Consider the following 16,146-nt stretch of genomic DNA (forward strand, 5'->3'; position numbering starts at 1 on the left):
CGATTCAACTCCTAGCCTGGGAACCTCCATATGCCATGGGAGCAGCCCTAGAAAAGGCAAAAAGACACCAAAAAAAAAAAAAAAAAAGTTGTTTTCCATCAGGAGCATGATCTTATGCTAATTTTAAAATCAATCCAAATTGTTGGGTTTGTGGCAATTACCTGTATTCAGTATTTCTGGGTTACCTTGGTGGATTTCTCCCCTCCAAGGTTCTGATTGGCTAGCTCTTAGCAAAATTATTTTAGAAGAAAGAAAATTCAGTCCTGTGCAGGCCACTATTAATGTTACTAGAGGAGATTTTTTTCATTTGGCCAACTAATGATCCCTGCTCTGACTCTGATCATAAATATGAAATTTCGGAGTTCCCATCATGGCGCAGTGGTTAACGAATCTGACTAGGAACCATGAGGTTGCGGGTTCGATCCATGCCCTTGCTCAGTGGGTTAATGATCCGGCGTTGCTGTGAGCTGTGGTGTGGGTTGCAGACGCTGCTCGGATCATGCGTTGCTGTGGCTCTGGCGTAGGCCGGTGGCTACAGCTCCGATTGAACCCCTAGCCTGGGAACCTCCATATGCCGCAGGAGCGGCCCAAGAAATAGCAAAAAGACAAAAAACAAACAAACAAACAAAATAAATAAATAAATAAATATGAAATTTCCTTTAGGGTCACTCAAACTCAGTCAGAACAATGAGCTAAGTCTCAATCAAAACTGTAAACTCCTGATACTAGAAGGGAACCTCGCACACTTGTGGGTTGGATTTATATTCTTAACACCAGGCTATGGCCATTTAAGTTTAAAAGCTCCTTTATGTTGAGAACTATTAATCATACTAAGGATGGTCAGCCTAGGACATTAGAAAATTAGGTTGGGTGTTTTATAAACAATTCCTACATATTATTACCTTTAAGGATAGTGGCTGGTATGGAACAGACTGGGCCAGACGACTGGAGATTCACTGGGTTGCACCCAAGGGAACTCAGTAAATCCATAGTACTAATTTATGGCCTTGGCTTTGACCCAGATGGATAGGAAAATGTGCTCAAGGATTCCCTTGGACTCAAGGTCATATACGTAACAATCTGAAGATGACCCCAACCAATCTACCATTGGTATGAGCCCAATGGGTCAAGAGATTTATATTCAGCTAGTATGATAATTTAGCAGCTATTTTTTGTACCTTCAATAGGATTGGAATGTATATTCAGCCATATCAAAACCTAAATGAAATTCACTCAACAGATTTTAAATAATAGTAACCGGACCACTAGCCTACTAAATTCTGAGGTCCTATGCTGCTTTAAGTGACCCTCTCCCTAGTATTGACAACATCCTCAAAAACTTGTTTGGTGTAAGAAGCTCTTGGCTATTTTTTTTATAACTCTATTGATGTTAGTGGCTATATTGTTTATATTTTGCCTGTTTTATAGGACTATTGTTTCTTATATTACCAAATGCGTAACTGAGCCTCCAACAAATAACGATGACTAGGAGACTTGAAGGAGTTGATGAAATACACAGTTCTTTACCAGATCAGTGATCGTAATAGTGTAACTCTAAATACAAGAAGATGCAACAAGAGGGAATATTTTCCTGGACCAAAACAGACTAGTAAGACAGGTGGTCCAGAGACTTTTAGCTACTGTTAGTAAGGCCTGTCTGGTGAAAGCACATTGAGTGGCCTACCAACAAAATCTTTGCCAGACCTGGGAATGAGCATTCCCAGCACCGTGGGACAACCTGGTCATGAAACGCCTCCCAAAACTATGGCCGAGGGAGTTCCCATCGTGGCGCAGTGGTTAACGAATCCGACTAGAAACCATGAGGTTGCGGGTTTGGTCCCTGGCCTTGCTCAGTGGGTTAAAGGATCTGTGTTGCTGTGAGCTGTGGTGTAGGTCACAGACACGGCTCGGATCCCACGTTGCTGTGGCTGTGGTGTAGCCAGCGGCTACAGCTCTGATTAGACCCCTAGCCTGGGAACCTCCATATGCCGTGGGAAGCAGCCCTAGAAGAGGCAAAAAGACAAAAAAAAAAAAAAAAACTATGGTCGAACTTATCACCATGGAGGAGCATGGTGAACTGGAGTCTGGCACTTGCCATCAGCCTCTGCATGGAGTAAAACATGAGCCACCGCAGCTGCCAACCCACAGCACCCCTTGAGTGGAGCTCAGGGTGGAGACCAGGCGTGAGGCACTCTGTGCTCTGGGAAAACTGGAAGAACGGGCCTTCAGGTAGATCTTTTTAGGAGAAGATTTTATGAACCCAATTCTTGCATCTCCTCATATCTAGAAAAACGCTAAATCCATCAGTGGTGACTAGTGTCTGTGACTAGTCGTCACCTTCACGAGACCAGCAGCGACCCTGGGTAAATCGTGTCCTGGGCTGCAGGCCCCTCCCCCGTCCCCTTGATGACCTAGATCTTGCTATTATTCCCCTTGCCTCAGATCGGTCGGAAAGACTGCCTCCTGGCTGTAGTTAGCGGACAAAACAAAAGTTGTCATGGTCATCCGTGACAACAGTCACTTCCAAGGGTGGGCCAGTGCGCTGAGGGAACTCTGGGAAGAACCCAAGACCACTGGCCCGCAGCCAAGGTGCATATCCAAGGAGTGACTCCAGGAAGCCCAGACACTGACATCTTCCCGTAGAAACTGGTTTTCTGTAAATCTGGTTATCTGTATATTTTTTGTGCTTACTACCTTCTCTGTCACAAAACTCATATATCCTGGCCTCCCCACCTCACCTGCTCAGTGTGGTTTCTCAGGGCTACCTGAGATGCTGCCTCCTGGACTTAAGTCTTAATTTTACCCCAAATAAAACTTCACTCTCAACTTTCAGGTTGAATTTTTTAGTTGACAGTAATTACTACCTTTCTGGGTCTCCTGTCACATGGCCACTAGGCCTGGGTTCCTCTAACACATCAGAGTACAACCCTCAGACAAATCCTAGTGGTAGGTCAGAAGACTGCACAGCCACTTGGCCCTGGTTCCTCTGATCTGGGGACGCCCACATCAGAGTGCAACCTCTCTCTTGGGTCCACTGCTGAGACCTTGGGGATGCCCAGGCTGAGTAGTGGCACTCCCAAGGTGGCCGCTCACTTACCCTCCGTCTCCTCTTAGTCCTCTCTTTCCTTCTCATATGGGGAACACGCCTCTTGGCTGCCTCTTACAAACTTTAGATACTCTTGGACTAAAAGCAGACATTAGGGCCAAGTGTTTTAAATTTGTAATACCTCTTGGACACAGTATGGATTGGATAATGGATCTCAATGGCACCTTGGATTTTAATATTTTGGGTGACATCAGTAACTGGGTGATTTCAACAAATTCCAGCCATATCTTGTTTTCCTCTGAGGTTCCCTTCTTTTGGGGTTTCCTTCTGCAGCTAAAACCTGTACAGTGCGTTTCCATTTGAGGGGAGGGAGCAGGGGCAATGGTTCTAGGGCAACCACTTGGGGAACAGGCTGGAGGATGAGCCAGCCTTTCTTTCCTTAGGTTCCTGACAGCCCAGATGTCTGGGTCTATGCGAGGTTCTTTGCAATGGCTGCTGACCTGGCAGAGAGGCGCAGCTCCACCGGGTACCTCTGTGGAATCGGGTTCCTGGTGGGTGGGAACAGCGTCTGAGGAGAGAGGGCTAGGGGATGACGCCTGGTGAGGCGGGGGATGGGGAGGAGTGCCTGCTCCGAGTGATGGTCCTGTTGTCCAAAAATCCACTGGCCTCCTGAGAGTGGTACCTCCCCTGGACTTGGGCAGAGGACGCCCATCCCCTGGCACCATACTGGCTGGGGTCCCTGCCTGGTCCAGTGCCTTCCAGGAATCTGTCAGCAGCCCCTTCTCCCTGCCTTGTCCCCTCCCTAGGACCCCCTAGCCCATCTCTTCCACACTGCCCCCACCCATCACCCAAACCACTACACTCCCTGGGCCAGGCTGTGGAGGGTGCTACCTCCCCAAGGATGCTCCCTCTCTTTCAGATACATCAGGTGCCCGGCCCCTTCCCCCTGCAACAGGGCTGCTCACGAATGCTGCTCAGCAGACCAGAACCCCGTACTCCATCGGTGTCCCGCTGACAGAGAGCTGTCCCCTTTGAGAAAGCAGGCAAACCCCATGATGGAACCTGTTGGGTTTGCAGAGGGAGGAATGCACGAGGCCAAGGGGGTAAAGCAAGAGAGATTTATTAAGGCATCAGAGGGGCACGGGCTGAGCTCACCATGGAGGAGCTAGGCTTAGAAAGATCTGTGCTTGGAGTTTATGATGGGAACTTGTGGCAGGAACAATGAAGAAGGAGGAGGGGAGGGGGAAGGGAGGGGTAGGGGGTTGAGCCCCAGGACAGAGGGCAGTTAATCCCTGTAGGTGGTTAATCTATGCAGGCAGTTGTTTTCTGCAGACCACTGTTTCTTGCCACCCAACCTGAGCACCACATTTTAGCTCCAGGGTGAAGAGGCACAGTTGGGGGTAGGGGGTGGGGTCTGTCTCTGTCCTCCTGGGAACCTATCATTCCAGCCTTTTGTTATATGGGCTGGGGGCGATGGTCTTCTCTTCTGTAGCTACTTCCTGCTGCCCAGGGGTGACGAGCCCTGTGTGGCTGGACATGGTAGGTACCTGCCACAGAGGATGGAGAGAAAAGAAAAATAAGATTAAACAGAGGTTTGGGAAATAGCTTCCATCCTCCACCTGGGTGGGTGGGTATTGCTATATCTATTCCTTGAGGAAGAACTAGAACTCTGTTTCACTGCTGCACTGCTCCTCAGGCTGCCAGGGAGCTCTTGAACTATTGTTTCTTGATTGCTTCTCCTTTGTTTCTGCATCTCCTCACCTTTCTGATTAGCAATTGTTTGAATCTGCCCTTTGTTCCTTAGAGGAGGTTTAGGAGGCTGAAGCCTTTTTCCTACAAGCCAGAAACAGGGGACAAGAAAAGGCTTTTGTATCCAGGAGGGTCCCACAGGGTCCTGCTTGGTTTCACTTCTCCTGGCACCATTTCAGTCCAGCCTCCAGAGTGGCATAAACGCAGGAACAACTCCATGCATGGAAACACCAGGACCACACACTCAGGCACACGGGGCACCATGTCAGTCCTTAGCAAACACCACAGGGAGCACCCCTGGGACACTGGCATAGCACAGTCAGGGTCACTATTAAAAGCCTAAGGATCCAGACATCCCAGAACAACTTGGAATCTTGGCTCCAACCTTTTCATACCAGCCCCGCCTAGTCCCCCCAGTCCCCAGCCCTCAGCCTGCCTGGCCCTAAGAGCCTCGTTGGTCCCCTGAACACACCCCCGGGGAACGCCCTCCACCCGCGCACTTGCGGCTCAGGTCAAGCCACCTTCCAGGAGCCCCGGGCTCTCGGAGCGGGGCGGGGCTCTGGGCCTACGCGAAGTGAGAAGCCAAGAAGAAAGTGAGAAAAGCCAGAATGCATTAAGTTCACTGCTTTTGGACTGCAGCTCCAACAGGGGTCTGGCTCATCCTCGATGGCACCGGTCACTCACTGGGTCACTGCTACGGGCACGGATGGAACCGGCCCGCCAGGGAGCCCGGCTTCCTCGCCGCCCTGCCCCGCGGGGATCTGGTCCCCTCCGCCTCTCGGAGCCCCTGCTGAGCCGCGAGGGACTTGCCCCGCCCCCTGCGCGCCTGCGCACTCGCGACGGAGAGGCCCTGTCCGGAATTCCGGCGCCGCAGACTCGCGGGCTGGGCGGTGCTCGTCGCCGGGCGCGGTCTGAGGGCGCCGAGGCAGGCTCGGTTGTGGCCGCGGCTTTTCGGAAGAGAACGGGCGCAGGACGGGCCACGTTCTGCGGACCAGATGCAAGGGTGGGCTCCGGGGCCTCAGGCCACGAGGCGTTTCCTCCAGAGCGAGGGCTGGCGGTGCTGAGAGCCGGAGGCGCGGGGTTGAGCACGCGCGGCCGTAATGGGGCGCCGCCCCGGCCTCTTGTGCCTCGAGAGACGTGGAGGTCCTGCGCGCCGCCTTCCTCGCCTCGAGGCCCGGCGTGGAGAAGGGGCCTGAGAGGGAAGTGGGAGGGAGAGCCTCGGAGTGCAAGTCCTCTGCAGCGACGCGGTGGGCCGCCCGGGGGTGGGCAGTTGTGGGGTCCGAACGACAGTTGTGGTCTCCGAGCTGCGGACCCAAATGACCGCGGTCCTCTCGGGTCTGCGTGCGGGTGGCTACGGGTAGCGAGGGTCCAGGGGGTGCGGGGGGTGGGCGTTGACCGAGTCCAGAAAGCCTGCGGTGTAACGAACCCTGTTTTGCTTCCCCAGCCTGTCCGTGTCCAGAAAAGGCCTGTGAAGTGAAGCGACTCGCTGCTGCGCCTCTAAAAGCGAGGTTCTTTGTGAGTTGGTGCTGCTGCTTTGTTTCCGTGAAATGCGTTAGGTTTTCGGGAGAGGGGATTTTTAAATTTCTTTCCCTTGGAATGTCCTGCTTGAGAATGATGCGCTTACTGATTTGGGCCTTAGGATTTCCGTACCCAATTAGAGGCAGGGGCCTGATGTATAGATGCCCCTTTTCTGGTGCCCACTTAATGCAGTTGTACAGTTAACCTTGTGCTAGGCACGCAGTTGCTCTGAGAGCAGTTTTTCCTAAGGATCCTAAGGATGGAAAGAGCCCTGTTGGACGTTTATGTTTTTGTTTGCATTTTCCTTTTAAATGGCGGCGCTGGCACATGTGGAAGTTCTCTGGCGAAGGATTGAATCCGAGCCACAGCTGGGGCCACGCTGGATCCTTAACCCACCGCCCCAGGCCAGGGACGGCACCGCGCCTCTACAGCAACCCTAGTTAAGAACCTGGGATCGTCCATATGCTACCGGTGAGGCCAATAAAAAAAAAAAATTACTATTTAGTAATTTTTGTTAAATATGTAAATGGTTATGTAACTCACTTCATCCATGTAATGGAATGTTATATGCTAATAAAGATTGTTTATAAACAGTTATAAGAAAAACTACATATATAATATAATATGATGTGTTTATTGTTCTGAATAAAAAATTTTAAGAAACCGTTAGGTTACATATGTATCCTGGACACTCAGGTAAGGATTAATGAGATCTTTTGCAAGGATTTAATAAGTGGTCATTCATTGGATTGTTGGAGGGGTAAATTGAAATTACTGAGCAGCTGCTGCGAAATAAGCATTCTTTTGCTGTCTGCTGTGTTTCTTAATAACATTGCGATTCCTTTACAGAAGGATCTCTGGGTGTTAATGAAGCACAATATTCAAGGAATTTCTAGTGGTGCAATGGTGTCCGAAGTATCTTGGTAGTGCTGGGACGCAGGTTCATCCCTGGCCCCACAAAGTGGGTTAAGGATCCTGAGTTGCAGCAGCTGCGGCTTAGGTCACAACTGTGCCTCTGATCTGATCCCTGGCCCACAAACTCCATATAGGTGTGGGGGTGGCCAAAAAAAAAAAAAAAGAAATACAATATTCAATAATTGGAAAGAATTATTTTTCTAAGTCACTTTGATTTCCCTTTTGTTACCACTTATGCAGGCCTATTTAATCACACCTGATGACCAAAAGATACACCATCTTCCCAAATCATTAAAAAATTACTTTTAATGAGAATAACCAAAAAAAGCCCACTTCTGATGATGGACCTAATGCAGGCTTGTGAAATATTAAGCCTTCCATCACTGGAATAAACTTCATTTGTCTGTAGTGTGTACTTTAAAATATATATTGCTGGATTTGCAGTGATCGCTATGATTTAGTAATATTTTATTGAGGATTTTTGCATCTATTCATGAAGGATACTGGTTTATAGTTCAGTTCCTTTTGTCTCAGGTTGATGGCCTAAGGAGTCTGAAAATGTTGCCTTCTTTTAATTTCTAGAAGAGGTAGTACAGAATTGAGTTAAATACTCCTTGAATGTTTGGAAGAAATGTTCCAGTGAAACCATTTGGGCCTTTCAGTGGGCTGAATGTGTCTCCTCAATATTTGTGTGTCGACATCCTAACCCCCAGCATGATGGTCTTGGGAGGTGGGACCTTTCAGAGGTAACAGGTCTTGAGGTTGGAGCCCTCCTGAGTGGGATTGCCACCCTTATAAAAGGGACCCCAGAGAGTTCTCTCATCCTCACATCCTCTACCATGTGCGGATACAACGAGAAGATGGCAGTCTTTATTCTGGAAGATGTTTCTCACCAAAAACTGACTGTGCTGGCACCCTAATCGATGTTAGACTTCCAGCCTCCAGACTCATGAGAAGTAACTTTGTTTATAAGCCACCCTATTTGTGGTCTTGAGTTACTGCAGCCCAAGATGAATCAGACAAATTGGTAGCAGAAGGGGGTTGCTAATGTAACAGATATCTAAAAACATGGAAGCGGCTTCAGAAGTGAATAGTGAGTGAGTAAAGGGTGGAAAGAGTTTTGACATGCATGGAAAAGAAATACAGATGTTAAAGATGATTTTGATGAAATCTGAGAAAAGAGGAGACCTGAAGAGAAAACCTCAGTCTCTTTCTCTAAGAAAGAGAATCATGAACAAAATGTTGATGGAAATATGGATAGTAAAGACCATTCTGATTCATCCCAAATAAAAATGAGGAACTTGTTATTGGAAACTGGAGTATATAAAGTGGCAAAGAACTTAGATAAATTGTGCTCCTGTTCTAGTGTTTTTGTGGAAAGTAGAACTTCTAAGCAATGGAATTAAGGGTGTGGCTTGGCTCCTCCTACATGATTATAATAAAATGCAAGAAGAGAGAAGTGACAAAGATGGAATTTTTGAAGCAGACTGTAAAGAGTTGGAAAATTCTCAGCTGAATAAATAGTGTTAAAATATTGTGAAAGTGAAGGCATTGATTGGGAAAGAATACCATTCTCTTAGTCGGTATGTGACATGTGGGAAGTCCCGGATGAAGCTGGCGACGTTGAGCCCTAAGTGCAGAGTCCTCTTTACCAGTGGACGTGGCATCCCCACCCACAATGGCATCAGCATTTCCACCTCCATTTGAGGGGACGGACCCTGCATTGCCTGAAGAAACGGTGGTGACCTCCCCTGAGGCGGTGGCCATGCAAGACAATGCTGCGTCTCCTCAGAAACCATCCCCACCACCCCAGCTTATTTCCGGGCCTACCTACCACTGGACGCAAGTCCCAGCTGACTCCTGGAGTGAGGAACAAAGCGTGAGCCACGAGGAGGTGTGCTACGCGCCAAAGGAACTACTTCGCTTTCTAATTTATATAGACAGAAATGCCGAGAACACGTGTGGGGGTGTGTGATGATGGTGGAAGGAACACGACTGGAAATTTGGTGCCAGTGAAATCTGGGGAAGAGATAGGTGGTTAGCCCTCTCTGGGCAAAACAGTTGGAGTTCCTTGTCTCCCATATGAATACTTGCTAAAGGGCGACCTCAGCAGGGATTTTAATAATCAAGTGGGTAGGTGGGTCTGTCCTTCAATAACGGTTTCTTTCCCCAGCCACCCCGGTGTCATCAGTGAGCGTGTGAACGGAGTGGTCATGGGGGCAGGGATGGCCGTTATGCGTGGACTCAGCAACACGGACTTGCACTCACCAGGGCTCACCTGCCTGTGGCCGCTGCTGGGTATTCATTCTGCCGGCCGCAGAGACAAAGCCTGAACCCGCGATATAGCAGCGTTCCCTGAGGGGTGTTGGGCCAGCTACCGGGTGGCGGGTAGATGACAGTGAATCACTTCCGTCGTGGTACAAGCAGCATTTGGTCCTCGTTAGAATAGAGACTCACTCTGGCTGTGGATTTGCCTTCCCTGCCTGCGGTGCTTCTGTCCAAACCACCACCTATGGACTTAGAGAATGCCTTATCCACTGTCACGGTATTCCACGCAGTATTGCTTCTGATCCCGAAACTCGCTTCACAGGAGAATAAGTGCAGCAGTGGGTCCATGCTCGTGGGCTTCATTGGTCTGACCATGTTCCCCACCCTCCTGAAGCAGCCGGCTTGATGGAGTAATGGAATGACCTTTGGAAGACTCCGTTACAGAACCAGCTGGTGACAATACCTTGCAGGCTGAGGCTGGGTTCTCTGGAACGCTGTGTATGTGCCGAATCAGCATCCTGTGTGGGGTAGTATCTCCCAGCAGCCAGGATCCATGGATACAGGTGTCAAGGCGTGGGGTGAGGGAACAGAAAATTCAGTTGACCCTTGAACAACCCAGGGTGTCGGGCTGTCGACACCCCACATAGTAGAAAACAGGCATTTCCACATCCGTGGATTCGGCCGACCTTGGATTGTGTCGTGCTGTGGTGTTTATTGAAAAACAGTCTATGCATGGGTGGACCCTCTCGGTTCAAACCCATTCAAGGGTCGACTGTGTATAGATACTGGTCTCTGCCTCTGGTTCCTGGCCTAGAGCTCCTAAAACCTGTGTGATTTTTCGGGGGGATGGGGTTATCTTCTATTCTAATGAGGCAGCTCTGGGTGGGCTCCTTGACAATTCGGGGATGAGGGCTGGTCTCCAGAAAGGCTACGGCATGATTAGAACCTCGGGGTTTTCGGTCCTGCCCACCTTTCTCTCGAGAGGGGAGAAGGGCTGGACATGGTGTTCGTGATCCGTCACGCCTGCAAGATGAAGCCGCCCTAAAAATCCCGAAAGTACAGGGTTTGAGGGACTTCTGGGTTGGTGAACACATCGGCAGTGGGAGGGTGATGCCCAGATTCCCTGAGGACAGAAGCGCCTGTGCTTGGGACTCTCCCAGACCTCACCCTGGGTCTCTGCATGTGACTGTTCCTCTGTATCCTTTATCCTTTTTCGTATCCTTTACTAAACTGGTGAATGCACGTGTTTTCCTGAGTTCTGTGAGTGGCTCCAGCAAATTACTTGAACCTGAGGAGGGGGTTGTGGGGACTTGGACCTCCTCCTCAGTTTTTGTAGCCAAATCAGAAGTTGTGGGTAACATGGGACCTGCTCCTTGGAACTGGTATCTGGAGCGGGGAGCCGTCTTCTGATCCCTTAGCCTGTGTGTGACACTCTCCAGGCAAACAGTGTTAGAGCTGAGTTAAACGGCAGGACTCTGAGCTGCTCTCACCCAGAATTAATTTGTGGGGAGCTCCCCCCCTCCCTCGCCATTTGGAGACCAGAAGTGTGAGAATTGTTCTGCGTGAGCGGTAAAGACCCACCTGAAAGACACACATAGCAAAGAACTGTAGCTTTTCCTTTACAGATGGGATGGGAGGGGGAACGCCATTTCCCCTAGTGACCCACTGTCAAAGGTTTTGCCTCCTGTCCCTATGCATTTATGCGCTGCTGGGTCGGAGGTCTTAGCTCCTGAGGGACGAGTGCTTCGGCCAGATGGCCCAGCAAGGATCCCAGGGAACTGTAAGTTTGGACGGCCGCCTGACCACTTTGGCCTCTTAGCCCTGAGTCCGAAGGCCCAAAAGAGAGTTCCAGTGTGGGCTAGAGGGACGGATCCTAACTACAGGGGACACTGGACGCCGCTCCTCGGTGGAGGTGAGCAGGGGTGTGTCTGGACTACGGGAGATGCCACAGGGCATCTCGTTACCACCATGGCCCTGTGACAGGTCGGTGGGAAAAACAACCCGATCCAGGCAAGACTGCTAATTGCCAGACCCTTCAAGGATGACAGTTTGTGTCCCCCGCCCCCCCAGGGAAAGAAGCAGGACCACTCGTCACAGCACCGAGGACTGTGCTTGTCGTGAGTATCCCTCCTCATTTTGTGAGGAACGTGTTTTCCGGTTCCCTCCTCAGGAATCTGTGCGTCGCAGTGTCCAGTGCTGACTCGGTGACCTGGCCTTTAAGTACAGGTCATTTCACATCCCAGTGTTTAAGCTACAGGGTTTCCCAGGTTTTCCTCCCAGCGGACGGGCTGTGTGTGCCACTCGGACGTCGCAGTGAACTGAACGCTTAGAAGAAGAGTAAAGGGCACCCACGGACTTTTCTCCTCCTCCAGGGAAGAGGTGAGTTTTCAGGGATACCCAGGGAAGCGGGACCAGGTTAGGTGAAATTGTGACCTTGTTAGATTGTTTTTCGTTGGAGAGGAGCGCAGTACGGGGGCCAGGCTGACACGGGTGGGTTTGTAATAGGTGAATGTATGTGTCAACCTGACTGGATCAGAGGATACGCAGAAATCTGTCTGAACGTCATTTCTAGGTCTGTCTGTGAGGGTGTTTGCAGATGAAATTAGTATGGGAATCAGCAGACCTGGCGAAGCAGGCTGTCCTCTTCTCCGTGGCTCTGCATTATCCAGTCCATCGAGGGCCTGAGTAGAAGAAAAAGGCAGAGGAGGGAGGAATTCTCCCCTCCCCAGATTTCTGCCTCGCTCCTTGAGCTGGGTCATCTCACCTCATCTGCTGCTGCCTTCAGCCTGGGGTTTTACCTCGTTGGCTCCTCTTGATTCTCAGGCCTTTGGACTCTGACTGAATTGTGCCAGTGGCTTTTCTGGGTCTCCCCTTTGCAGATTGCACGTTATGGGACTTCTCAGCCTCTGTACCCACACCACATAAGCTAGTTCCTCAAAATGGATCTTTCATATCCTCTTGGTACTATTGTTTCTGAAGACCTCTGACTGATAGAAACCTGGAGATTTCTTCTGAAGGTTGAAATTATAAATTTCAATACTTGGGTAATTATCAGACGATTCATCTTGGATGAAGTTTCGTAGTTTCAAATCGGTGTCGGGTAATTCCGCTATCTGTGTTAACTTCCTGTCGATGTGGTGATGTTTTGTCAATAGCTTTGAGATGTTCACCTGTTCCTGTCTTGGAGGGTGTGTGTGTAATTACTGCATCCCAGGCGTTCCCATCGCGGCTCAGAGCCAGGCACAGCCTGTGTTAAGATTTGGGTTCAATCCTTGGCCTCGCTCACCGGGTTAAGGATCTGGCATGGCCTCAAGCTGCGGTGTAGGTCACAAATGTGGCTCAGGTCCAGCGTGGCTGTGGCTGTGGCACAGGCTGGCAGCTTTTGCTCTGCTTCAGCCCTTCGCCTCGGACGTGCCACATGCCGCAGGCGTGGCCTTAAAAGAAATTGCTGTATCCTGGATATTTGGGGTTTTATTTTACGAGACGGACTCCCATTTAAAGCAAGTTCCTAGTTGACATGGTTCACTGTGACATCATCAGCGTGGCAGACAAGGTCCGTGTACACACAGCGTCTGAAGTTGTCCGTCAGCTGGGAGGAAATCCTAGGCAGGTTATTCCTGCGGAAGGTTGGTAGTCAGCAGTCTGCTCCAAGCACGCAGCAGCCTTAGCACATTTCCAGACTGTGTGATGAAGCTGCCTCAGTGTTGCTGGCACAGGATGCTGACAGTTTTAGCTTCTGGCACATCTTCCACAAAGGCTAACCTCTGCTTGTATCAGACAGTGCAAGAGGTCTTTGTATGTTCTGATTCTCTTTGGCTAGGACTAGAGACTGAGAATTTCAGTTTTATCAAAATACCGGTAAGGTCTCTCAACGAGCATAACCCGATATTTTAGTGATAGGAACCAAAACTTGTGGTGAGACACAGAGTATCTCATCTGACTTCCTTCTACCCTTGGTTCCTGAACGCATCCATGTATATACAAGGTTCCTGGAGAAACGGTACCGTGTACTCATCTCTGGTTCGGGATAAATACATTTCATAGGACAGTACCCCAGCACCACGGGGTATTCCTCTTGGCAGACAGCATAAGTGGTTATTCAGTAGTTCTGTCCACCACTGTATAATGTCAGTCAGTTCTGGGAGATGTGTACGTAAACCTAGTGACTTCATGGGTTTTTGCTCATCCGTTCACTTCTTTGGCTGTGCAGTGAGTTCCGTAGTCACACTTCGTGTCGAGGGGGAGAATACATTCAGGATCGTGGAGTTAAAGCCCATTTCAGGAGCAAGTGCCCAGCCCACCTCTTTGAAGGCTGTTTTTATGTAGTGTAGACCTCTGGTTTGACATTTATTTCAGCACACTGAGAGATGAATTGTTATGGCTTTACTTGTGTTGGAGAAGTCAGCTGTCAGTCTTGTTACTTCTCACTCCTTTGTATAATTTCCTTTCCCTTTGATTTTCAACAGAGTTCTCTTTGTATTTATTCTTCTAGGCTTTTGAGAGTTTCTTTGAACTATCGCCTGATGGATTTCGTTTGGGATTTAGTTTTTCAGCGAATATTTTTCCAAATATTCTTCTGTCCCATTCTGTCCAAATATTCTTCTGTCCCATTCTCTTTCTTTTCTCCCTCTGGGTCTTCAAAGTGTGTGTTTAAAACTGTTCATTGTATTTTTCTTAGACCTGCATTATTGTCTTCATTTTAAAGTAAGATGATGAAATTGAGCCCCCAAACTAACTTGTGCAAGAATGCACGGTCAGTTATTATGAGAGCTGAGACTCCCATCTGGCAAGTTTGACAAAGTCCATTTTAAAAATTGCGGTTGAGTATCACCAGCCAACATCACGTATTTTTAAAATGCCTTCCATGTCAGGAATTCACCAGGAATGTTGTTCCTTCATAGTTCTGTGCAAAATGTCGTCACTATGGATGGCATACTCTATCACCGTATTGGTGATAATTTATTTAACCTCTTATGAGGTATTTATGTCTCTAACGTTTGCTGATTATATATCACTCTTTAATGTACATTCTTGTGCATATATCATCGTGCATTTCAAAGCTCTTTCCCAGTGATGATTTCCTAGAAGGTGAATTTCTGAATAATCATGAGATATTTTGTAACTGTCCACAATATGCCAGGTCGTATGCCTAGTGCTCGGAGATTAGCATTCAAAGTGTAGTTGCTGGAGTTCCCATTGTGGTTCAGTGTCCATGAGGATCTGGTTTTGATCCCTGGCCTCACTCAGTGGGTTAAGGGTCCAGTGCTGCCGCAAGCTGTGACATAGGTTGCAGATGCGGCTCCGATCTGGTGTTGCTGTGGCTATGGTGTAGGCTGGCAGCTGCAGCTCCGATTGGACCCCTAGCCAGGAACGTCCATATGCCACAGGTGTGGCCGTCAAAAGGAAAAGGAAAAAGGAAAAAAAAATAGTTGCTGTCCTTTGGGTCTTTATAATTGGGTCATTATAAATAATACAAAATGCTCAACATTGCTAATTATTAGAGAAATGCAAATCAAAAGTACAATGAGGTACCACCTCACACCTGTCAGAATGGCCATCATTAACAAGTCAACAAATAACAGATGCCAGAGAGGGTGTGGAGAAAAGGGTGCCCTCCTACACTGTTGGTGGGAATGTGAATTGGTACAACCACTATGGGAAACAGCATGGAGGTACCTCCGAAAACTAAACATGGACCTACCGTGTGACCCAGCAATCCCACTCCTGGGCATATATCCAGATCAAACTTTATTGAAAAAAATAAATGCACCCATATGTTCACTGCAGTACTATTCACAACAGCTAAGACAGGGAAACAACCTAAATGTTCATTGACAGACGAAGGGATCAAGAAGTGGTATATCTACACACTGGAATATGACTCAGCCATAAAAGGACGTTATAATAATAATGCCATTTGCAGCATCATGGATGGAACTAGAGACTCTCATACTAAGTGAGGTTAAGTCAGAAAGGGGAAAGTCAAATACCATAGGATACCACTTATAATATACAGCAGAAATGAACCTTTCCACAGAAAAGAAGCTCGTGGACTTGGAGAACCGACTTGTGGTTGCCAAGGGGAAGGGGGAGGGAGTGGGATGGACTGGGAGTCTGGGTTAATAGATGCAAACTATTGCGTTTGGAGTGGATAAGCAATGAGATTCTGCTCTTTGGCACAGGGAACTATATCTAGTCACTTGTGATGGAACATGATGGCGGATAATGTGAGAAAAAGAATATGTGTGTGTGTGTGTGAGTGTGTGTGTATATCATATTATATATATATATATATATAGAGAGAGAGAGAGAGAGCTGGTCACTTTGTTGTAGAAATTGACAGAACACAGTAAATCAAATATAATGGAAATAAGAAGAATCATAAAGAAGTAAATAATATAATGGAGACTTTAAAAAAAGAAAAAACAGATTTGTTCAGGTATATATTTGGAACATGAAAGAATAAAGAAAAGTCATTCAGCCTAAACACACTAACTCTCATAAGAGTATCTTTATCTTTTCTACAAAATCAAGAGAAAGATATACTATCCTATGACACTCAGTGCCATTGCTAAATGTATATCCAAGTGAAATGATCATATCTCTTCACAAAATGATATGGGCCAGGATGTTAAGAGCATCTTTGGGAG

General features: G+C 48.3%; 2 protein-coding genes across 2 annotated transcripts in view; one reads left to right on the forward strand and one right to left on the reverse strand.

Moving 5' to 3' along the window:
• Nucleotides 1-16,146, forward strand: part of NFKBIB (NFKB inhibitor beta) — a 1,076,695-nt gene that overhangs the window by 67,236 nt on the left and 993,313 nt on the right. The window lies entirely within an intron of this gene.
• Nucleotides 4,344-8,069, reverse strand: LOC100620402 (uncharacterized). Its single transcript, XM_084965665.1, has 3 exons — nucleotides 8,058-8,069; nucleotides 5,480-6,292; nucleotides 4,344-4,593 (listed from the first exon to the last, which is right to left on the reverse strand). The coding sequence occupies exons 1-3, from the start codon at nucleotides 8,067-8,069 to the stop codon at nucleotides 4,486-4,488; spliced, it is 933 nt and encodes a 310-aa protein (XP_084821791.1). The 3' UTR covers nucleotides 4,344-4,485.

Source organism: Sus scrofa, chromosome 6 (assembly GCF_054392235.1).
Source record: "Sus scrofa isolate SSC_HxYL_T2T_F1_AM1 chromosome 6, Sscrofa_HxYL_maternal_Yorkshire_Landrace_v2.0, whole genome shotgun sequence".
NCBI lineage: Eukaryota > Metazoa > Chordata > Mammalia > Artiodactyla > Suidae > Sus > Sus scrofa.